Source organism: Takifugu rubripes, chromosome 7 (assembly GCF_901000725.2).
Source record: "Takifugu rubripes chromosome 7, fTakRub1.2, whole genome shotgun sequence".
Taxonomy (NCBI): Eukaryota; Metazoa; Chordata; class Actinopteri; order Tetraodontiformes; family Tetraodontidae; genus Takifugu; species Takifugu rubripes.
Window position 1 is genome coordinate 16,978,969 of NC_042291.1, and position 24,422 is coordinate 17,003,390.

General features: G+C 49.4%; 1 protein-coding gene across 1 annotated transcript in view; it reads right to left on the bottom strand.

The window, feature by feature from the left end:
- cadm4 (cell adhesion molecule 4) overlaps window positions 1-23,521 on the bottom strand; it is a 70,435-nt gene extending 46,914 nt beyond the window's left edge. Inside the window, exons 1-2 of the mRNA XM_029839476.1 lie at window positions 23,233-23,521; window positions 23,083-23,192 (exon numbers count right to left, since the gene is read on the bottom strand). Coding sequence (XP_029695336.1) covers window positions 23,083-23,161 — 79 coding nt within the window. The 5' untranslated portion in view covers window positions 23,162-23,192; window positions 23,233-23,521. The remainder of the gene's footprint in view (window positions 1-23,082; window positions 23,193-23,232) is intronic.
- Between the last annotated feature and the right edge of the window lie 901 nt (window positions 23,522-24,422).

The following is a 24,422-nucleotide window of genomic DNA, read 5'->3' on the forward strand; positions in this document are numbered from 1 at the left end:
CTGACCCTCTAACCCTCTAACCTAACCCTCTAACCCCCTAACCTCTAACCCTAACCCTCTAACCCCCTAACCCTAACCCTCTAACCCTCTAACCCTAACCCTCTAACCCTAACCCTCTAACCCCCTAACCCTCTAACCCTAACCCTCTAACCCTAACCCTCTAACCCTCTAACCCTAACCCTCTAACCCTCTAACCCTAACCCTCTAACCCTAACCCTCTAACCCTCTAACCCTGACCCTCTAACCCTCTAACCCTAACCCTCTAACCCCCTAACCCTCTAACCCTAACCCTCTAACCCCCTAACCCTCTAACCCTGACCCTCTAACCCTCTAACCCTAACCCTCTAACCCCCCTAACCCTCTAACCCTAACCCTAACCCTCTAACCCTAACCCTCTAACCCTAACCCTCTAACCCTCTAACCCTAACCCTCTAACCCTAACCTCTAACCCTCAACCCTCTAACCCTAACCCTCTAACCCTAACCCTCTAACCCTAACCCTCTAACCTACCCTAACCCTCTAACCCTCAACCCTCTAACCTAACCCTCTAACCCTAACCCTACCCTAACCCTAACCCTAACCCTAACCCTCTAACCCTAACCCTCTAACCCTAACCCTCCGCTACAGAGACACTTACGGAAGTTCCTGAATCAGACAGGACGAAAGCAGAAATGAAATCAAATGGAAGGAAATGAAATTAGTTAAAGAAGGTCGATGTTTTCTGCAGAAGAAGAAATGTTGAACGTTCGATTGTACCAGAAAAAGTGACGACGTCACAACGTCAAGACAGTTCTGATGGTTGAGCCTTCAAATTCTACAAAAAGAGTGGTACTACCAGAGCAGTCCCACCGGAGCGGTCCCACCGGAGCGGTCCCACCGGAGCGGTACCATCAGAGCGGTACCATCAGAGCGGTACCACCGGAGCGGTACCATCAGAGCGGTCCCACCAGAGCGGTACCACCGGAGCGGTACCATCAGAGCGGTCCCACCAGAGCGGTCCCACCAGAGCGGTACCATCAGAGCGGTCCCCACCAGAGCGGTCCCACCAGAGCGGTACCATCAGAGCGGTCCCACCAGAGCAGTCCCACCGGAGCGGTCCCACCGGAGCGGTACCATCAGAGCGGTCCCACCGGAGCGGTCCCACCAGAGCGGTCCCACCAGAGCGGTACCATCAGAGCGGTCCCACCAGAGCGGTCCCACCAGAGCGGTACCATCAGAGCGGTCCCACCAGAGCAGTCCCACCGGAGCGGTCCCACCGGAGCGGTACCATCAGAGCGGTCCCACCGGAGCGGTACCACCAGAGCGGTCCCACCAGAGCGGTGCCACCGGAGCGGTACCACCAGAGCGGTCCCACCAGAGCGGTCCCACCGGAGCGGTACCACCGGAGCGGTCCCATCATCTTCATCAGCGTCTGATACCAGCGCACGTGCACGTAGACACGGGCACTTCGGCGTCATTATGTGACAGATGCACGGTGTCGTGCGCACGTGCAGCACACGTGCACATATTCCACATTTACGGTGATAAAGAACTTTGGCCTAAACATTGAGTCCAGTTCACCAACAGGTCCCTTCCCGTCTCCTTTGGATCCTCCAGCTCAGCGAGACCCAGCAAAACTTGATTCATCCCAGCCCATATTTGCTCATCACTACGGCGCCGGCAGCCTCTCACACACACTCACACTCTCACACACACACACACACTCTCACACGCAAACTCACACTCACACTCTCACACACACACACACACACTCTCACACGCAAACTCACACACACACACACTCACACACACACGCAAACTCACACTCACACACACACACTCACTCACACACACATACACTCTCACACACACACACACACAAACACACACACAAACACACACACAAACACAAACACACACACACACACACACACACGCGTCTCATTGGGACTGAAAATGAGAGAAGATGAAAAAGGAAAGAGGAGAGGGAGAAAGGATGAAAGGATGATAGCAAGTTGCATTAAATGGGGGCTGCTTCTGTGGGGGGGGTCAGGATGGGTTGAAGGGGCGACGGAGGCTGCAGAGAAGCTGCTAAACCACCTTCTGGAGGGAGGTGCAGGGATTGTTCCTCTCTCAATCTGGGCCTTCTCTTCTTTCACCTGACAAAGTTCGACAACTCTCCCTTCTCTCTCTCCTCTGCTCTTCTGTCCGTTCTCTCACTCTTCCAGTGGTTTTCCTCTGTTTTCTCCAATACGAGAGACACACCTGCCCTCCAGGTAGGAAACACACACAAAGCCCAAAAGTCCTAATATCTTGAATAAAGCACCAACGTTCTGAAAAGTCCTGTTCAGGAATCGACCGGATCAAGTGAGGAAAATAATCGAGTGAACAACAAATTCCTCCACTGACATTTCAAAGAGGTGCAAAGGTGAAGTGAAGGATTAGGGCGGCTCGTGTGGAGACGGAACATCTGAAGGACGACATGGATGGGCGGAGAAACCTGGTTTCACTCATTTGCAGCCCCGACCCAGGAAGGTAAACACGAAGGATGGGTTAAGTTTGACACGGAGGGGGCGGAGCCTGTAGGAAACTGCAGCATTAATGTTTCAAACTTTGTAAATGTACTAAATGCACGTGTTACACAACCTATTTGTCCTCTGTCAATGTGTATTTATAAACATAAAACACATTTCTGAAAGTGACAATTACATTTGGTGCTTTATTCAAAAGCAAATAGCAAAATAAAGGATGATGTAATGAAATCCAGCAGGTTTGTCTTCAGGGCAGGAAGCAGAGGTTTGTAGAAATGAAAGTAAAATAGAGATAAAGACAAAGAGAAACAAGGGCCAACGAATGCAGAGCAGCAGGACCTCAGGGTCGAGACCAGGTGAGAGTCAGGCCACGCTCACACTCACAAGCAGCCACGTGCACAAGCGTGTCAAATGTGCTCGTGCAAAGAAGACATAACGCAGAAAGATGTGGGCTGACACGCACAGACCAAATATTACTTTCATTCATAACATGTTTAGAAGCATCTAACAAATAAAATCATTTTTAATCATTTTCCATTCAATTAGGGCCCATTTTAGTTCTGTCATCAAGCAAGAAAGAACAAGGGAATGGGTGAGATATTGGTGGCAGGGATAGCTAACATGGGGGGGGGGGGGGGGTTAAAAGTTCAAAGGAAAGTGAGAGGGTGGGGAGGAGAGTTGCATGGGGGGGTACATAAAGGAGCCAATAGAAAGGGAAGATAAAGCCTAAGAATGGGTTAATGAGGACACAGTAGGTAGACCAAACTCAGGCAGTAGGGGTGTGTGTGTGTGTGTGTGCGTGCGTGTGTGTGTTTACACAAGTGTACAAAATGGGTAGTTCACACAAGGATCAAGAGAAGCTTTGGTAATTAAACAAGAAACAAAGGCCACAATGCTATAAAATGGCTTCATCTGTGACAGGTTGACTAATGTACATAACAGGATGGAGTGGGGGGGTGGATGCAAGGGGGGAGGGCAAAAGGAGGAAGAGCATGAGAGGAAGAGAAAGTGAAGGCAAATGGAGATGAGAAAAAAGTGAAGCAAGAGAAAAGATGGAGGAACAAAGAAGCTAATGCTGTGAACTTCTGACTTCTGCTCTCGAGCTTTGACAATTATGAACAAAGTCAATGTTATGTGTCACTTTATAGCTGCATTTCATTGACACATCTTGTATCTCAAACCTATTTTCAAACATCATTTAATGAGATCTGCAAGTCTAGTAATAGAATTCCAACCACGCTGGGTTATATATAGGACCTTGTTTTCATCTCCATTTTTCATATTTCAGAATGTGAGCTTTTTTTTAGCAGATCCACTTTTCCTCCCTCTGCTGCCGCCTCCAGACAGAGGCTGGAGGTTAAACAGGGGTTAATTTAGTCTTTTAAACCCGCTGATCAACTGGATTACCAGCGTGACCCACTGGCCAGCCACACTCAGTATTAAAGGAGACCCATCTTTAAAAAGGGACATCCCAAAATTAGACCCCGTTAGCCTGTACTCATCTTGCCATGCAATGATGTTTGAAATATTTAGATAAGAAAATGATGAGTGATTGGTTGGATGGAAATAGGGTTAGGGTTAGGGTTAGGGGGTTAGGGTTAGGGTTAGGTTAGGGGGTTAGGGTTATCTTAGGGGGTTAGGGTTATCTTAGGGGGTTAGGGTTAGGGTTAGGTTAGGGGGTTAGGGTTATCTTAGGGGGTTAGGGTTATCTTAGGGGGTTAGGGTTAGGGTTAGGTTAGGGGGTTAGGGTTAGGGGGTTAGGGTTATCTTAGGGGGTTAGGGGGTTAGGGTTAGGGGGTTAGGGTTAGGGTCAGGGTCCCAAACAGAACAAAGGCAGCACACAAAGGAAAGCTCGGAGAAGTAGCACCCAACACTTGAAAAAACACGTTGTGACAAGATGAAAGTAGGCTGGACAGGATTGATTTCCACAGGTCTAAAGGGGATCCCTCTGCCAGGCCTAGATAACATGAGGGGGGGGGATACTATAGAAAAGAAGGGAAAATAAGAAATAGAGAGAAAATTGAATAAAGCTGATAATGAAGAACAGGATACTTTGCCCTACTCCAGTTTCCAGCGAGTCCTTTTACTTTTCCTTTCACTCCTCTGATCTGTCTTCATTTGCTTCATCCATTCACGTGTTAAACAGAGCTTCTTTTATTTTGACTGCAACCCAAATGGAACATGAGAACTTGCTGGCAGACAAGTGGAAGAGAAAGAGAAAGAGAAGAGAGACAGAAGTGGGACTGAATGGAAGAAAGAGAAAGTGTGAGAAGTAAAGTGATGAAGAAGAAAGTGGATCAGAGGGTCTGACAATCACCACAAAGATGGAAAATTGTTTGTGTGTGTGTGTGTGTGTGTGTGTGTGTGTGCGTGCACGTGGGTCTGTTGGAAGGAACGGGTTCCTGTCACTGTGTGAGCTGAAGCTTTTGTGGCTGCAGGCTCCAGCCAGGAAGAGCGGTGGGAGAATGACACACGAATAAAGCCAGTCGGATGTTGAGGATCAACCTCAATATCCGACTGGCTTTGACAGGAGGAAAAACACAAGGAAGGAGCAACAAGAAGGGTAGAGATGGGGCAAGATGGAAGAGGAGGTATTACTCAGAATACGGGAAAAAAAAGAAAAAATACTGACGATGAGTAGGTGGGCGTCATGAGAGGCAGCGAATAACCGAAGCAGTGAACGGCAAAAAGGGGGCTGGTTGTAAACGTGTTTTTGTCCTGGTCGTGGAACACTGGACCAGCACTATACCCTCCAGGGCGTGCTCGGGGGTTAACGGGAGTGTGGCCAGTCAATATGAGTCACTTGGGGTATCCTGTAGGGGGTGCTCCACGACTGTGGGGTCCTTGGGCTGCTGGGGCTCTTTATGCTGCAGGAGCAGGAGCTTGGTTCACATTGTGAGTCAGACCTGTTCCTGGTGCATGTTGGACATTGGCAGGGCTGCCATTTTTCACCGGTTCTGTTCATAATTTCTGTGGACAGAATCTGTAGTCATTGGCAGGGCCCAGAGGGAGTCCAGTTTGCGAAGCGCAGGATTTCATCCCTGTTCTTTGCAGACGAGGTTGTCCTTTGAGCTTCATCAATCCACGACCTCCAGCACATAAATGAGAGGTTTGCAGCCGAGTGTGAAATGGCTGGGAGAAGAATCCTCACCTCCAAAGCCAAGGCCATGGTTCTCGACCAGAAAAGAGTGGCTTGCCACTGGTTGGTGGAGAGGTCTTAGCTCATGTGGAGGAGTTCAAGTATCGTGGGGTCTTTTTCAGGAGTGAGGGAACTATAGAGTGTGAGCTTGAGAGGCGGTCGGTGTACCGGACCTTTGCGCCTAGTCGAAAGGTGAAGCTCTAAATTTACCAGTCAGCCTACGCTCCTCCCTTTGGATAGTGAATCTCAGGACAGGATCGTGGATACAAGCGGACAAAATGAGTTTCCTCTACACCAGGTGTGGGCATCGAGGGCCGGATCCAAGCCAGACTTTCTGTCCTACAGGTAAACACTTTCACCTGGGGTTCCATTTACCTTGGTGAAAGCGGTTTCTCCCTGGTAGGATGCAAATCCCGGCTTGAAAGCAACCCTTGAGGACTGGATTTGACCTCCTCTGATGGGCAAGTCCAATCCATGGAGGCTGGAATCCAGCTGGGATTTACATCCTACCAGGGAGAAACCGCTTTCACCAAGGTAAATGGAACCCCAGGTGAACGTGTTTACCTGTAGGACAGAAAGTCTGGCTTGAATCCGGCCCTCGAGGACTAGATTTGCCCATCCCTGGACTACAGGGTGGCTGGGCGCTCAGGAGGAGCTGCGACTAGAGCCGCTGCTCCTTCCTGTCGAGAGGAGTCAGCTCAGGTGGCTCAGGCACCTGTTTCAGAGGCCCTCTGGACACCTCCCTAGGGAGGTGTTTTAGGCATGGCCCACCAGAAGGAGGCCCCAGGATGGATCCAGGACATGCTGGAGAGACAAAGTCTCTCAGCTGGCCTGGCAGCGCCCCAGAATACTCCCGGGAGAGCTGGAGGAAGTGTCTGTTCTGAGGGAAATCTGGGCATCAGTGCTTAGGCTGCTGACTCTGCGACCCGGTCCCAGAGAAGCGGAAGACGAGACGTGTTTTCCATGGAAGAAAAAAAAAGGGAAACCCTTTATTAACGGGTGAAAGCAGAGAAAAAGCGGAATGAGCTTGTGGTGCAATGTTGGGCAAAATAAATCAGGATCTACTAACTGAAGGCGCATTTATTGATGATGTAGAGAGACTTGTCAATACTGCGGGCTATTAGAACCATTAGTAAATAGTCCAAAAGGAAGTAAGTCTGGTACAGAGAAGAAATCTTTTCCTTTTACCTTCAAAGCTACAAACAAAGTTTGGAAATGCAGAGATGACAGTAAAAGTTAATCCACTGAAACCTACAGTCCAATTTCACATTACAAGCACCCTGACGTGTGAATATAAATGTAAAAAACTGCCAATAAACACTTTGACACGATGACCAAACCTGACCAATTTGGAAGTTCATATGCTGCTCAAGTCCTCGGTGGAAGGGTAAGGGTAACCCTAACCCTAAACCCTAACCCTAACCCTAAACCCTAACCCTTAAACCTAACCCTAACCCCTAACCCTAAACCCTAAACCCTAACCCTAAACCCTAACCCTAACCCTAACCCTAAACCCTAACCCTTAAACCTAACCCTAACCCTAAACCCTAACCCCTAACCCCAACCCCACATCAGACATAATGAGACAGATTGATGCTCATTTGGAGTCCTTGGCCCCTGATACCTGTTATTACCACAGTGGCCCCTGTTGTCCAGTAATAACACACACATGAGTTCTGTCCAACAAGGTACCTGGAATTTCAACGCAGCTTTGTTCTCCCACCCACTTTCTTCCTGACGATTGGGAATGCAGCTTGCTTCTTTCTTCCCGATCGAAGCAACAGCGTGACGTGTTTCGGAGGATCTTAGAATGGTTTCAGAAGGATCTCTCTCCTGGAGGATGTGAGACTTGTCCTATCAGTGCTTTGTTGTAAAAGCAGTGACACCGTCGCCTGAAGGCAACGCGCCGCTGCGCCCGTTGACCACAGCAATATTTAGCACCATGCAACTTTAGCAATATTTTGCACCGTGCAGTAAAAATGGTCATAATAAACACTAATAAACACAATAAACAATAAAAGTGGACTATGGGTCACGACAGAGATTCCTGATATCCAACTATAATTAGGTAAATGATTAATAAACCCCCACAAATAAAACATTTTGAGCCTGAAAAACGAATTCAAAAATGTATATGTTAGTTATCGTGAAATAAATTCCTGATCATAGATAAGGAGCTCAGGGCCACACTGGTGCAACGGCACCATGCTTCAGTTTTCATATCAAATGCTACTAAATGATGGTTGTTGCTTTTATTGATGCAATTTTAATAGAGCCTCATGGTGTGTCTGCGTGGGGGGTGTAAATCATCCAAGAAGAGAAGATAGAAATGCTAACGCCAGTATCAGCGAGAGAGAGAACCAGCCGGTAGCAGAAAGAGCGGTTGTGTTTGCCAGAGATAAGGCAGGAAGCTAACTCACGCCGTGAGCAATGCTATTAATGAATTATTACAGAAGGGCAACAAAATGGAAGAAAGAGAGGGCAAAAGAAGTACGATGGGGGACACATTTGGGATGAAAGGGAAGGTTAAAGGAGGGAGCCATGGACCAACCAGGACCAAGATGGAGATAAATAAGAGGGCGCTATTTTATTGGTCTACGTGAAGTTAGAATCCTCAACTCAAGCTGAATCAGTCCAAATCCAGTTTATGTAGCACTTACGGCTAAACAAAGGAAATGCCGAGAGGACAAAAGCTGTGGGGGTGTGAGAGCAAACTGGGGGGGTTGAGGAAGAAAGACAGGGAACAATGAATGTAAGCGAGAAGGAGAAGGAAGAGTCGCCAAGGCTGAGAACGTCACAGCATCAGCGTGCTGGTTGTGGAGAGACGAAGGCTCATTTATGGCCAGTCATTCTCTGGCTTTAGCTACCATGACTCAGCAGTTAGCAGTGGAATAAGAGTTTTTACAGAGTGGCTTTAAGAGTGGGGTTTCACCTGTACAGCCTGACCTCCGTGACGGGGTTTCACCTGTACAGCCTGACCTCCGTGACGGGGTTTCACCTGTACAGCCTGACCTCCGTGACGGGGTTTCACCTGTACAGCCTGACCTCCGTGACGGGGTTTCACCTGTACAGCTAGAGTCAGCGGGCTCAGAAAATGCCTCACTGTCGTACATTGTTGACTTATATTTCTCTAAATCAGCAGAATCTCCACCAAAATTTACTTTCACCTTCAACAAATTTCATGAATCCCCAGAAAATATAGTGAAGAAATGTTAATAGATGGAAAACTGCCTTTCAGTAAAAGTGGATTATCACGGATCTTTGAAAAAAATAGTCTTTTACGTATTTTAGTGTGTGTGTGTGAAGCCATCTGGGGGGGGCATTAGTGGGGCTTTTGTGTTAACAGTCCATGATATGTTACGTTTTAGGACCACTAATACCCTCCTAAAGGTACCTTCTTAGCTCGGCAAGGATGTTTTTTTGTCAAGAGAAAAATACAATTGTTTATTATAGCATAGATGGCGTAGATAGCATGTTTGCCAAATCTTGGAGGAATTTTGCTAAATAAAATATCTGACTCAATTTCTCAAGGTGCTACAATCACAGCATGACCGTGTGATCCTAAAACCCCCCAAATTTTTATAAAATATATATATATCAAACATTAACACGAATTTAGCCTTACAGGACGTTCTTCAGCCATTTCTGCAGAAACTTTGTTGAACTTTTATTTTTACTTCCTTTCTGAGGTTCCCTGCTGCAGTTCGTAAGCCGACACATTAGCGAGTAGCTAACACTTCCCTTCAGCGGTTTGGGGAATCGGCACTTTATCTGTGGCCGTCCTTCTTGAGAGTGAAACTGCACAGCAGTGAGTTCAGCAGATTTGTGGGGGCTGAAATGACGTAAATTAACGAGAAACTGAAATAATATATAACATATATATAATATATAACATAATAATGCATCACATGACTGGACCAAACAGTCACATGTGAAGGTTTCACATGGACAAGGATGTCTTCCAGCGGTACCCTGAGCCAGGGAGGAACTGAGGAATGAGGAACCAGTGAGGGGTGAGTACTTCGCTTTAACAATAACAGATTCAATTTTGCTTAAATAAGAATCACAAATGACGCATTCTTTCATCTGAAGAGAAAAACGTTGAGCGTAAATGCTGCAGTAACGGGAGTAACGAATCCGGTAACGGGAGTAACGAATCCGGTAACGGGAGTCACGAATCCGGTAACAGGAGTCACGAATCCGGTAACGGGAGTAACGAATCCGGTAAAGGGAGTAGCGAATCCGGTAACAGGAGTAACAAATCCGGTAAAGGGAGTAGCGAATCCGGTAACAGGAGTAACAAATCCGGTAAAGGGAGTAACGAATCCGGTAAAGGGAGTAGCGAATGCGGCATCATTTGCATGTTGCCTCCAAACCTAAAAATATTCAGTTCCATTTTTCTTACAGTTGTCTCAACACCTTTTAAGCCCTTTGCAGACAAACGCTCCACTTACACTGACAAACACGTTTTGAATGAGCTGCAACCAACTGCTTGTTGTCTCGGCTTCATATCCAACCCTCCGAGTGGTGAAACCATCAGCGGATCGGAGGATCCGTGTGTGAGCAAGCAAACACTGAAAATCACATTCTGCTTCCCGAACTTCTGTGTGTGTGACAACATGCTGAAAAGGAAATATGACTCCAGCCCATTAATGGTGTCTGACGACCCCGAGGAAGATGGACAAGTGTTGAAAGGATGACAGATAAAGATTAAACAGCTTTAAAACGGAGGGAAATCAAGCGCTCCCACACACAGGCGTTAGTTAAAGTCAGGGGCAGAAATCCAACAGCTGGATCGGCACGAGAGGAACGACAGGTGGAGGCAGGGTGGCGAAGAGGAACGCCATGAGACACCGAAGGAGAGCAGTTGCATTTATCTGCAACTACAAGAGTCTGCAGCGATGCAATAAGGAAGAGAAATGAGAACAGGTGGAAGGAAAAAGGCAGCAGGCCTGCAGGGAAGGTTTGGGATGAGAAAGGGAACAACTTAGGGGTAAAGTTAAAAATGAAAAGAAAGAGCAGAGCAAAAAAGTAGGAATGGAAGTGGGCATAAAATAGGCCCAGAGAGAGCAGTGGGAATAAACCAGGATGAGTGAGAGGAGAGGAGGAAGGAGGGAAAGAGAGGAGGAGCAAACGAGGATTAATGTACAATCTAGTGTCCACAGTAGTGTGTGTGTGTGTGTGTGGGGGGGGGGGGGGGGCAGCAATGAACATCCACAGGACTGATTAAGCCAACCACCAGACTCAGCTGAGTTGGAGAAGAGCATGGGCCAAGTTGGGCCACCGAGCGCTGCCGTTCACCACCACGGCAGGCAGTCCCGGACCCCAGAACCTGGAGCAGTCCCGGACCCCAGAACCTGGAGCAGTCCCGGACCCCAGAACCTGGGCCAGTCCCGGACCCCAGAACCTGGAGCAGTCCCGGACCCCAGAACCTGGGCCAGTCCCGGACCCCAGAACCGGGGGATCGTGGCTCCGTTAGCCTTAAAGAGTTTCCTCAGTGCTACAGATGGAAGAGTCACATCACATTAACTTGGTTCTGCTTGATGTCAGCAGCTAAATGATGAAGCCTCACCTGGAGAGAGATGTATTGAATTACCAGACATCAAAATATGCAGTGAATCTGGGGGGATTATTTATGACTGCAGGATGTTTGAGGACAGCGTCAGGCAGCAGATAACTCCAAAGCTGGACTGGAAAATCAAAGAGTGCCAACTCACTGCTCACTACTGAGCTGCATCGCGCAGTTCAGTAGCATCTTGTAAAAAAGGTCACAAAAACACCCAAACTATACGTCTTCCAATTCGGGAAGGCTTCCTCAGAGTTCCAAACAGGTACAGTATAAAGACAAACATGCTAACGTGAACTGGAGCTTAGTGGAACTCTGATTTGCTTAGAAGAACGTTCAAAGAAAGAAAGTTCAAACCCAGCAACACTCTCAGACAGAGGCTGGTCCACCTGAAGGACAAGACACCAAGTCTTGTTTAGGCTGTACAGCACCAGGAGGAACGTGAGGAACTGGACATTGGGGAAACCAAACAACCTCTCCACAGAAGAACGGCACAACACAGACGCGCCACCTCTTCAGGTCAGGACTCAGCAGTCCACCTACACCTAAAGGAGAGTGGGCACTCCTTCCAGGACAGCCCAGTATGGGTACTGGCCAGAGAAGACCACTGGTCTGAGAGGGGGGTCAAGGAAGCATCCATGTCAAATTGGAAAAACCATCCTTAAACAGAGGTGGTGGGCTGAGGCACTTCCTGTCACCCACAACAATGCAGTCCTCCACTCCTTCCACCAACAAACCAAACGTTCACACCATTCCAGGAGACCTGGAGACTCACCACCATGTGATCCAGCAGACAAAGGGGAGACACCTCAACTGGAACTAGGTGAACGACCCGACCAACGACCCTGCCAACGACTCTCAGGTGACCACCCAGATCATTAGCATGCTAATGGGCCACAGGGGCTATATTTTCAAGCTCTGTCCCCAGCGAGTTCAGAACTGGAGAAGCCTTCTGGATAGAAGGAGAAACGTCTTCAAAGAGAAGAAACCCAGTCCAGTTGACAGAGAAAACTACCTCGGATAACGATGACCTGGATGACTGAGAATTTACACAGACATCTAGAAGAACAAAGCTTAGAAGGGCTCAAAGCCAACGTTCAGCTATTGCTCTGTGTCCACACTCTTCATGCAGGCCAGCGGATGAGATGTTTGTTTGCTTTGATTAGCATTCCTTTCTTTGGGCTTTGTGTGCACGTAACAGCTGCTATTAACCCGTCTGCTGGATTCTGTTTCTCTTTTTAAGGTCCATCCGCAGGATAAAGCAACCGACTGTGGAATTGAAGATTCACCAATGCATCAAACAGGAGAGACAAGAGTTGTTCAGCATCACGCCACAGGTGGACCCACAGAGATCCCCCTACAGGTGGAGCCAGAGACAGGTGAAACACAGAAAAATCTCTTCCTGTTTCCAACCATTTTGGTTCCTGTGATGAGGAGGGGGGGCTACTGTTGACAGGGAGGGTGAGACCGCCAGGCTGTTCAGCTTCTCAATGCTCCTCAACACACCTGGGTTGGTCTCTGCGTTCGACTCACCTGCTTCCTTCTCCTCTTGGTGCCTCAGGCACCAAAACACAGCCATGTGCACGCCGCTCTCGGCCGTATGAAACCCGATTATGAAATCAATTAGCCACACGCAAACATGCAATTCCAGTGCAGCCCTACGAGAGGGCTGCTGACCGCCGGGACAGGACAGAACCTTCTTTCTGGAGGCACTTTTGCAGCTGCCGTTCTGCATTTTGTCACCTTTTCCCCTCTTTTTACAAGAATTGAGACAGAATGAGGAAGTTTATGTTGACTTCCACCAAGTTTAGCCTGGGAGATCAGAAAGTCGCTTCTCTAGCCATGTACAGGTGTACAGCACAGACGTGCGTGCTGGAAGTACTTGGTGACTGGAACTGGCTTTCCTCCAGTCCAAGAGGCGCTGAATGCCTGTTTTGGACAGCAGGCCTCTAAAGAGCCCATCTGAAGATGGAGGTGAGGCTTTAGGAGGGGCGTAAGGATGAAAGGAAGGATGAAAGAGTAAAACAGAAAAAAATGAGAGACTGTGTTTGGGTGGTTTATTGGCTGGCTCGTCCCTACCGGCTGGCTTCATGCAGTTAGGTGTGTGTGTGTGTGTGTGTGTGTGTGTGTGTGTGTGTCACCAACACGACGAGTCACACTGATACGATTAAAAATATGGGACACCAAGAAATGCTCAGTCACTTTAATTAGCAACACGCCAAGTTCATCTGCAATACACAGCAACATACCGGCCCTTACAGGGACCACTGGATCCTACAGGAACCACTGAATCCTCCAGGGACCAGTGGATCCTCCAGGGACCAGTGGATCCTCCAGGGACCAGTGGATCCTACAGGAACCACTGAATCCTCCAGGGACCACTGAATCCTCCAGGGACCACTGGATCCTCCAGGGACCACTGGATCCTCCAGGGACCACTGAATCCGACAGGATTCTTCTCAAAAATCTGTGTTTTATTGGGCTAAAAATGACTCATCACTTTCTGGCGTCCTCTTTTGTACTTTGTTCTGTCCTTTTTTGTCCCAATGAAAAACAAACTGTTATTGTGTAGTAATTCTAGCACAATGACGTAATTATAGCCTGGCTGGAAGGGAAAGTCATTTAGCTTCTAGCGATTCGCCGTTAGACAAGGCTGAGATGTGACCACAGAAGATTGTTAATGCAACCCTGCAATCAGAATGTCTGTGATGACCCTTATTTTGAGTCTGCACGTGGGAGAAGACTCCGCCCCCTCTGTGCCCCATCAGCTGCTGTACAATTGGACATTGGAGCGGACGCCCCCGGGCCCGTTAGCAGCTTCATCACCTGCGTTACTGTAGTCACAATAAGCATGATTCATCCCCCGCCCAGGGCGACTACACCATCCTCATCCTCATCTTCACCATCATCATCACCATCATCATCATCCTCATCATCACCATCATCATCCTCATCATCACCACCATCATCCTCATCATCATCCTCATCATCACCATCATCATCACCACCATCATCACCATCACCATCATCCTCATCACCATCATCACCATCATCCTCATCATCACCATCATCATCCTCATCATCACCATCATCATCCTCATCATCACCATCATCCTCATCACCATCATCATCATCATCACCATCATCACCATCATCACCATCATCCTCATCACCATCATCCTCATCATCCTCATCATCACCATCATCCTCATCATCACCATCATCATCCTCATCATCACCATCATCATCATCACCACCATCATCACCATCTCCATTTAGGTGGTTTCTCAGATTCAGATAACAGCAGTGGAATGTAATTGGAGCCAGAAACACGATGAAGGTCTGATGTGTCCGTCCTTTACTTCTCGAAGCTCTAGCTGTGTTCCCTGCGCTAATTACACAACCTCTAGTTGGCCTCCAGGGAGGTGTTATTAAAATGATTTAGAAATGTAATCCCCCAACACACACAGACACAAATGTAAGCAGAGCCAGAGAGCGACAGCATATTAGCCCATCTTAGCTGCTCACACTGGCTCCTGGTAGCATTTGGTCCTTTTTAACATATGCAAAGCACCAGATGGGCCAGAACCCAGCAACTGCCATGGTCGTGGTGTTCCCCAACACTCAGAAGGCCGAGGATATTGTTCACTTTTGCCCCGAAGCTTTAGAACTCCACCGTTAGACAGGAGGGCAGCCAGCTAGCGCGTTATCTATTTATTGTGATGTTTCCTTCCCCTTCATGATCTGATCAAAATCAAAAGATTCCTCTAATAAGCTCATCCCTTCGACCCCTCTTGGAGTTCATGTGCTCGGACCTTCTGATTCCCAAAGCCTCCCACTCACAGATGCTCCTTCTCTACACTTTCCACACCAGTAACTCGCTCATTTTATGCTGCGATCTTAATCTTTGCAGGATAAACTGGGTTTTTCTTCCCTCTCAGTGTGTGGGGGCACCTAAATCATTTGGATTCAGCTCCTTGACTCTGTTTCACCTGATTTTCCCACATCTCCACCCAGTTCTTACTTAAAACTCTTTATTTCACGGCTCCCCATTCATCTCCTCATTACAGCAACACAGAATCACAATCTTACCGTTTTCTAATTCTGCCGGGAATAAATTAAACCAACAGACAAGCACGACCCAGTTGGTGGGTTCCTAGAACTCAGAACTTGCTAAAACAAATCACCCGCCTGTGCAAAACCCTTTCAAAACCTAAAGTAAAAAACATTAAGATATGCTCTTTTTCCCTTTGAAATACTTGTAAGTCTTTTGTCAACAAAATAAAAAAGAAGCTCGCAGCTTTCCCGGGTCAGAAAGCTCAGGACCTTCTAGTTCTCATCCCTAACCCTAACCCTCTAACCCCTAAACCCTAATCCTCTAAGCCCTAACCCTCTAACCCCTAAACCCTAATCCTCTAAGCCCTAACCCTCTAACCCCTAATCCTCTAAGCCCTAACCCTCTAGCTCTAACCCTCTAACCCCTAACCCTCTAGCCCTAACCCTCTAGCCCCTAAACCTCTAGCCCCTAAACCTCTAGTCCTAACCCTCTAGCCCCTAACCCTCTAGCCCTAACCCTCTAGCCCCTAACCCTCTAGCCCCTAATCCTCTAGCCCGAACCCTCTAGCCCCTAATCCTCTAGCCCTAACCCTCTAAGCCCTAACCCTCTAGCCCCTAAACCTCTAGCCTGAACCCTCTAGCCCCTAATCCTCTAGCCCTAACCTTCTAGCCCCTAACTCTCTAGCCCTAACCCTCTAGCCCCTAATCCTCTAGCCCTAACCCTCTAGCCCTAACCCTCTAAGCCCTAACCCTAATCCTCTAGCCCTAACCTTCTAGCCCCTAACTCTCTAGCCCTAACCCTCTAGCCCCTAATCCTCTAGCCCTAACCCTCTAGCCCTAACCCTCTAAGCCCTAACCCTCTAAACCCTAACCCTAATCCTCTAGCCCTAACCCTCTAGCCCCTAATCCTCTAGCCCTAACCCTCTAGCCCCAACCCTCTAACCCCTAAACCCTAATCCTCTAAGCCCTAACCCTCTAGCCCTAACCCTCTAGCCCCTAAACCCTAATCCTCTAAAGCGTAACCCTCTAACCCGTAACCCTCTAGCCCTAACCCTCTAACCCCTAAGCCCTAACCCTCTAACCCCTAACCCTCTAACCCGAACCCTCTAGCCCCTAAACCTCTAGCCCGAACCCTCTAGCCCCTAATCCTCTAGCCCTAACCCTCTAGCCCCTAATCCTCTAGCCCTAACCCTCTAAGCCCTAACCCTCTAAGCCCTAACCCTCTAAGCCCTAACCCTCTAGCCCCTAAACCTCTAGCCCGAACCCTCTAGCCCCTAACCCCTAAGCCCTAACCCTCTAGCCCTAACCCTCTAAACCCTAACCCTAATCCTCTAGCCCTAACCCTCTAGCCCCTAACCCTCTAGCCCGAACCCTCTAGCCCCTAATCCTCTAGCCCTAACCCTCTAAGCCCTAACCCTCTAGCCCGAACCCTCTAGCCCCTAACCCTCTAGCCCTAACCCTCTAAGCCCTAACCCTAATCCTCTAGCCCTAACCCTCTAGCCCCTAACCCTCTAGCCCCTAATCCTCTAGCCCCTAATCCTCTAAGACAGGGGTGGGGAACCTTTTTCATATCGAGGGCCATTTCAATTTCTATAAAGTCCTCCGAGGGCCATACTATTATGAACACATACCTAGGGATGCAAAAAAAAGACAAAAAAAATTCTATAACCACTGTGTTACTAAGTCTCATGATTACTGCATTTGAGTTTGAATTATTTATTTAGCACACATGCATAAAATGACAAACAAGTAAAATATGTTTTCATGATCATACATAATAAAAAAAAGAGGTGCAGAGTTGAGGCAAGAGACCCGTAAGGGCCTGTTCGAGGCCTCTACTCACAAAAACTGTAATACAACAAGATAATCAAGAAAATAAATGAAGAAAGAAAGATAAAGACAATAATAATAACTAGAAAGCACTCGGAGAGCGCAGACCTCCGCCAAGCGCATATTGTGATTTCCACCATAAATATTAGTCCCACATATACTTTGACTACATATTTAGATTCCTTGACCATAAAAAACATACCGATAGCCACTGGAATCATAACAATATATGTCTTAGTTCAATAGTTATTCACGAAAAAAATTCACGCTTTGAAACAATTTTACTTTGTCCGGCGCGAGCGCCTCAGCGGCGGCTACGAGGCGCGTTCACGAACTCTCCTTCGGCGTGAGGTTTCAGCTTCGTGGCTATTAATTCACTCACCACAAAACTTGCACGCGTAATATTCGGTACATGGTCGTGTGAAAGCTGCTTGTTGAGCCTCCAAACGCCGACGAAGAGCATTAATTTTATCCAAACTCATCTGTCCTTGTCAATCAGTCCAGCCCTCTACGTACATCACATGCTGTGTTCACTGACCCTGACCTTGACTCAGACATAACATAACCGTCTATTTTATCTCAGAAAACGGGAAAATATTTCCTCTTGTTACGAAAGAAATTTCAGGATACGAAAGGCAAAAATACGCTACCGCTGCTACTCGCAGCTTGCGGAGTTTAGCGAACGGTCCCACTGTATAAGTGCACATATAAAATATAAAAATCTTATTGCGTTGCGGGCCGGTAGAAATGGTCTCGTAGGCCGTATACGGCCCGGAGGCCGGGGGTTCCCCACCCCTGCTCTAAGCCCTAACCCTCTAAGCCCTAACCCTAATCCTCTAGCCCTAACCCTCTAGCCCCTAATCCTCTAGCCCCTAACCCTCTAACCCCTAACCCTACACAAATGGGTCAATTCCAACATTTACGGCGTTTCAAAAACGCTTCAGAGGCTCCAACGCACCCTCGATTGTGCACTATGACTCTTTAAGCAAACGTGACCATTTGTTCCACGCTTCCCTGCACAAAATCACACAAAAGCACACACAAGTGAACAAGTGTGCATGTCTGCACATGCAACACCGTCGAAGGCCATGATGGAATATGCCGCCACCTGAAGCCACAACCACGAAACAAAAGCACCACTAAGCACACAACAGCTGATATACACACTAAGTTGCAGGTTATTTTCCTGAACTGTCCTTGCCAGAATATAATAAAGTAGCTTTTTAACAAGCCCATCATGGTTCCTGTGGCTTTTTCTTGTGTACGTGTGTCGGTGCATGTAGGTGGTAGAGCCCCCCCCCCCCACCCACACACACACACACACACACACACCCCGTTAAATACCGACCTTCAGATTTAATAGAACTGACCTGAAACAGGCTAGATGGATGTGCAGCTACAGACATTTGACTTCATTAACATTTTGTTTGTGCTTCTACTCAAAGAAAAGTCTGTGTTGAAGAAAAAACTGAATTAAACTGATATTTACCGTCAGCAAACAACAAGTTTGCATGTAAAATTCGCACAACTGTGCAAAAGAAGAGCAGTGCAGGTGCACGACTCTTTGATAAGGTGGCCGTCGGCCGTTGTTGCAGACATCCAGGTGCACAAATTCAGCGCACCTTTGCACCAGACCGGGCAGGTCTCACCTGGTAGCCTGGATCTGGTTATTATTCATGTTTTCTGTGTGTGTGTGTGTGTGTGTGCGCCAAGGTAAAGGTAATTCAAACAAAGTGAAGCACCAGCAGTAAAACCAGTTTTCAGGTCTGGGTGTCTGATAACCACGCCCACCCCCAGTGAGGCGGGCGTGGTTATCAGCAAGAAGGCGGGGCTTCAGTTGACAGCGTGTCTTCAGGAGTGACATGGGGGCTGTTGCACCTGTGTGCCGGCTCACATGGACGCTACGCCCTCCTGCTGGTGCTCTGGTTTACACCAACTAACCCTTCTCTTATTTACTCTTAGAACCAACATAATCACCAGATAAGGATGCGCTGATCCAACCTCCAATACTCAGACGAGTCCACGTTCACGGTCGAGTGCCATCTGCAGGTGTTTAGTTTATATCCCATCTCCTGGTGATAGTCCTGGTTTCAGGAACCATTCAGAGGACGACCAGAGGAGGTGACCCTCCGTTATTGGGTGACCCTCCGTTATTGGGTGACCCTCCGTTACTGGGTGACCCTCTATGGGTTAGCTCTATGGGCTCTATAGGGTTAGGGTTAGCTCTATGGGCTCTATAGGGTTAGGGTTAGCTCTATGGGCTCTATAGGGTTAGGGTTAGCTCTATGGGCTCTATAGGGTTAGGGTTAGCTCTATGGGCTCTATAGGGTTAGGGTTAGCTCTATGGGCTCTATAGGGTTAGGGTTAGCTCTATAGGGTTAGGGTTAGCTCTATGGGCTCTATACGGCAGCGACAACAGTGGCTGTTCATGGCCTTAAAGTCCACAAAAGCGTAATAAATGACTTTGGAATCAACCCCAAAAGCCCCCTGGCCTTTGCTAGCTGCTTCACAGCTCATTGCCCTCATTTACCCCAGCGGGTGGCAGTTGCTATGAACCGCTGTTCCTGGGCAACGACAGCTGATGCCCAAAGCCTGCGGCGAGATGCTTTAGTCTCCCAGAAGGTGCCAGGGTTCTACTCTTCTCCTGCCAGGATAGTAGCAACACTGCTGACCATCATCAGGATCCATCATCATGATCCATCATCAAGATCAATCATCATGATCCATCAAGATCCATCATCAAGATCCATCATCATGATCCATCATCATGATCCATCATCAAGATCCATCATCATGATCCATCATCATCATCCATCATCATGATCCATCATCAAGATCCATCATCATGATCCATCATCAAGATCCATCATCAAGATCCATCATCAAGATCCAGGAGCATCTTTGAGAGCCCATCTGTGGATCGGACCAAAGCTAAGAAGGGCCTTCAGCTACATCAGAAGCGGTGAACTTTAATACCCCTGTGCAGGACCTGAGGACCACAAAGCACCAACACTTGGTCGTTGTCACACAGTGAATCCAGATGTTCGTCCTTCCTGCGACCCGTCCTGGCTACAGTGATTGGAGGCCCTGCGCCCTGGTCCTGAGCTCTGCCAGTCGGGTCCCTTCTGGACTGAGCAGATGTAAGACTGGGACAGAACTGGTTCTGTCTCGTGTCTCTCTCCACGGTGACCTCACTGATCATGACATCACCTCCCCGCCAGCATGGACGGGGGCAGACGGCTCCCTCGGACCCCATTAGTCCGTCTGTGCTCTGGCTAAAGCGGGTCCTGCTGCACCACCAACTCTGGAAGCGCTTTAGTGGGTGGAGCTAACGCAACAGCTAAGGTAGCGAGCGCTTTAGTGGGTGGAGCTAACGCAACAGCTAAGGTAGCGAAGCGCTTTAGTGGGTGGAGCTAACGCAACAGCTAAGGTAGCGAGCGCTTTAGTGGGTGGAGCTAACGCAACAGCTAAGGTAGCGAGCGCTTTAGTGGGTGGAGCTAACGCAACAGCTAAGGTAGCGAGCGCTTTAGTGGGTGGAGCTAACGCAACAGCTAAGGTAGCGAGCGCTTTAGTGGGTGGAGCTAACGCAACAGCTAAGGTAGCGAGCGCTTTAGTGGGTGGAGCTAACGCAACAGCTAAGGTAGCGAGCGCTTTAGTGGGTGGAGCTAACGCAACAGCTAAGGTAGCGAGCGCTTTAGTGGGTGGAGCTAACGCAACAGCTAAGGTAGCGAGCGCTTTAGTGGGTGGAGCTAACGCAACAGCTAAGGTAGCGAGCGCTTTAGTGGGTGGAGCTAACGCAACAGCTAAGGTAGCGAGCGCTTTAGTGGGTGGAGCTAACGCAACAGCTAAGGTAGCGAGCGCTTTAGTGGGTGGAGCTAACGCAACAGCTAAGGTAGCGAGCGCTTTAGTGGGTGGAGCTAACGCAACAGCTAAGGTAGCGAGCGCTTTAAGGGTTGATCAGGCAGCAGGACGGGTTGCACAGGTTTGGGGCTCATTTCAGAGTCTTGTGCTGACAAGCACGGCGCCATTGTTCACACAGATGGTGGAGCGGCCCACTGAGGCCCAGCTAGAGAACAGAGGACAGAACCACGACCCACTGAGTGAAGGGGACCGAGGACAGAACCACGACCCACTGAGTGAAGTCTGATCGTGTTTACAGGGGAACCTGCAGACAGCAGGCAGGAGAGGAGGCTGCCTGTTCTAATTGGACCGGAGACAAATATAGTCCATGTTGTGGCTCCCACACTTGGATCAAAGGATAAATCTTGGATCATGCTTTGATCACGACAGAACAAAGTTCTGCACAGAAAAAGCAGCAACATGGCAGAATGTAAACGGAACCCAGAAGCTGCTCTGGTTCCACAAAAGTCCCAGTAGAAAGTGGAACTAATGCGATTATAGGGCGGGTGTGCACGTGGGGGCTTCTGCTCGTGCACGTGGGGGCTTCTGCTCGTGCACGTGGGGGCTTCTGCTCGTGTGTGTTTCCCTTGATGTTCGCCGCCACACATCGGCCCCCGTGACCAGCGCCCATGTACTGATGAGTCTTTGCACACATGGCTCCAGGAACCAGAACCCAAGCCCGGGATCACGCTACCTGTACCTGGGCTCCGGCACCAGAACCCAAGCCTGTGTAAAGGGGGCGTGATCAGACCCAGGAATGGAGAAGGTGAAGGAGGAGCTAGAGCTGCTAGCATTTGTTGTCGTGCATGTGCTGCACGTTTGGTGTAAACCTGCCGTGGGTTAGTGGGCGTGCCCCCCCCCGTGCTCCCGTGGATCCCTCGGGCTTCCATGAGTGGATCCCTCGGGCTTCCATGAGTGGATCCCTCGGGCCTCCATGAGTGGATCCCTCAGGTCTCCATGTGTGGATCCCTCAGGCTTCCATGAGTGGATCCCTCGGGCCTCCATGTGTGGATCCCTCTTTCTCTCCATCTTCCATCCCTCCGTCTCATATTCATCTTGTAAGGGGGCCAAAGCTGCCAGTAAAGACCTCTTCCAGCACCGTTCCCGCCCCGGACGGCTCCTTCCTGGTCTGTCAGGGACCAGATCAGGACCCTCAGGCCCAGCTCAGGACCCTCAGGCCCAGCTCAGGCCCAGCTCAGGACCCTCAGGCCCAGCTCAGGACCCTCAGGCCCAGCTCAGGCCCAGCTCAGGACCCTCAGGCCTCGCGCCACAGATGCATCAAACACGCTTTCACGTCGCACTTTATACATTTTAGAATTCTACCTTCATCCAGACACAAACGCCCACTCGTGCACATAAATCAGCCTTTCCCTCTCAGGCTGGAGGCTGGGGAGCATCACCTGGTGCCTGCAGGGCTCAGGGGGCCCAGGAGCCCATCAGGAACCTCCACCTCCGCAGGATGAACGTGTTGCAGGACAAAAACCTTCTACCCTCAAGAGACCAACGTCTCTGTGGTTCGGGTTCGGGTTGCAGGAGACCGCAGCAGCAGTGGTGGGTCACCACCAGCAAAGGGATCTATTGGATCTATTGTGCAGGACCGTCCCGCAGCGAGCAGCGGAGGCGAACCGGAACCAAAGCAGCGCCACGGCTTCGCTGGGTGTCCGTGTGCGAGGCTCCAGAGGTTCTGCCATGCACGCTCTCACGCACTCAACGTTGGGTAAACGCCGACACACGTCTGCTTCACCATTCTCGTGTGTTGGCTAACGTGCACGTCTCCCGGACACATGCACGTCCGTCACAACATCATTCCAACCACGGCGCGTCTGCTGGACAACATTAAAAAGGGGCCATAAAAACCGAAAGGAATGTGCGTGCACGTGGTCGTGACAGACGTCGTTTCACTTTTTGTTTCAGTCAACGTTGGATGTTCTGGAAGGTTCTAGTGATATTAACGCTGACCCGAACGGTGCCAGAACACCGACAGGGTCACACGTGTTTCGTCACGCAGCCACGTCCTTCATCTCACGCACGCGAAACGACTCGCACTAATAAAGAAGCACGAGCACGTCCCGGAGCCTTACCGGTGCGCAGCCAACAGGCGACGGTGATGATGGCGATGGTGAGCGGGACGCAGGAGCTCCACACGGCGCGCGGAGCCATGGCGGTCGCCTGTGTCTCCTCCTGGTTCCTCCTGGTTCCTCTGGGCTCCTCCTGGTTCCTCCTGGTTCCTCTTGGCTCCTCCGGGTTCCTCCGGGTTCCTCTGGGCTCCTCCGGGTTCCTCTTCCTCGGCCAATATCACGGGGACATGAAGGTGCGGGTTCTCTGTTCCGACTGCGCCTTCAGCGCCTCTGAGCGTGCGTGAGTCCGCGCACACGGGCGACTGTCCGTGAACGAATTCGTGTGTTTTCGTCTTTACATCGCAATGGAGCCGGTTCCGCAACACACGCACGCTTCAAGCTTTACGCGTGACTCGGACCCAAGACTGGTCCCTGTTTCTGGGTTCATTCTCATGACACACACACATATATGTAAAAATATATATTAAAAAAACCAAACCATGGATGAGGGCGGAGCGGTGGGCAGCCCTGACCAATCAGAGAGCGGGGGCAGGTGGAGGGTGTGTGGCTGAGCCGGGGGGGGGGCGGGGCAGGAGAGCAAAGCTGCACCTGGTAATTAGCTGAAATCAATGTGATTGATAATTGACGCCAGAGATTTTTCTCGATGCAAACACGCAACTTATTACGAGATTAATGATTAAAGTGATAAAGGTGAAGCTGGTGTTGAGTGTTGAAGGGAAAAGGATGAAGTCATTTACTGGAATCTGCTCGAATGTGTGTGCGCGGCACTCATTTTATGACCACAATGCAACTGTAATGTTTGGAAGCCCAAATCGGAGACAATTAACCAGGCTGATTTAGAAATGTGGAGCTAAGGGCGTGACGTGAGACGTGTAAATGTTCTCTGTTCATATATTCGTGGACGATCCGGTCGTGCTAACGAGGACTTTAATCCGGTCGTGCTAACGAGGACTTTAATCCGGTCGTGCTAACGAGGACTTTAATCCGGTCGTGCTAACGAGGACTTTAATCCGGTCGTGCTAACGAGGACTTTAACCTTCGCCCTCACCGGGCAACGGTTCGCCCGGTATTCGGTTGCACTTCCTCTTTCCTTCCCTCGAGGCGCTGCGTCTTTGGCGACACCTTCAGGCGACACAGGGAACAGCATCCGTCCTCCACTCACTTCATCTCAAGCAGCCAGAAAATAACAACACGGTGACGTCAGAAAAGAGACTGAACTCCCACAGTTCTCCAGTTGAGTGACATCTTAAAGGTCACAACAGCAGGCTGGGAATGTGTCTCGGGATCTCATCTGCCCCACTCGTTCCCTGATCCTCATCCCAGGGAAGCTTCCCTCTGTGCAA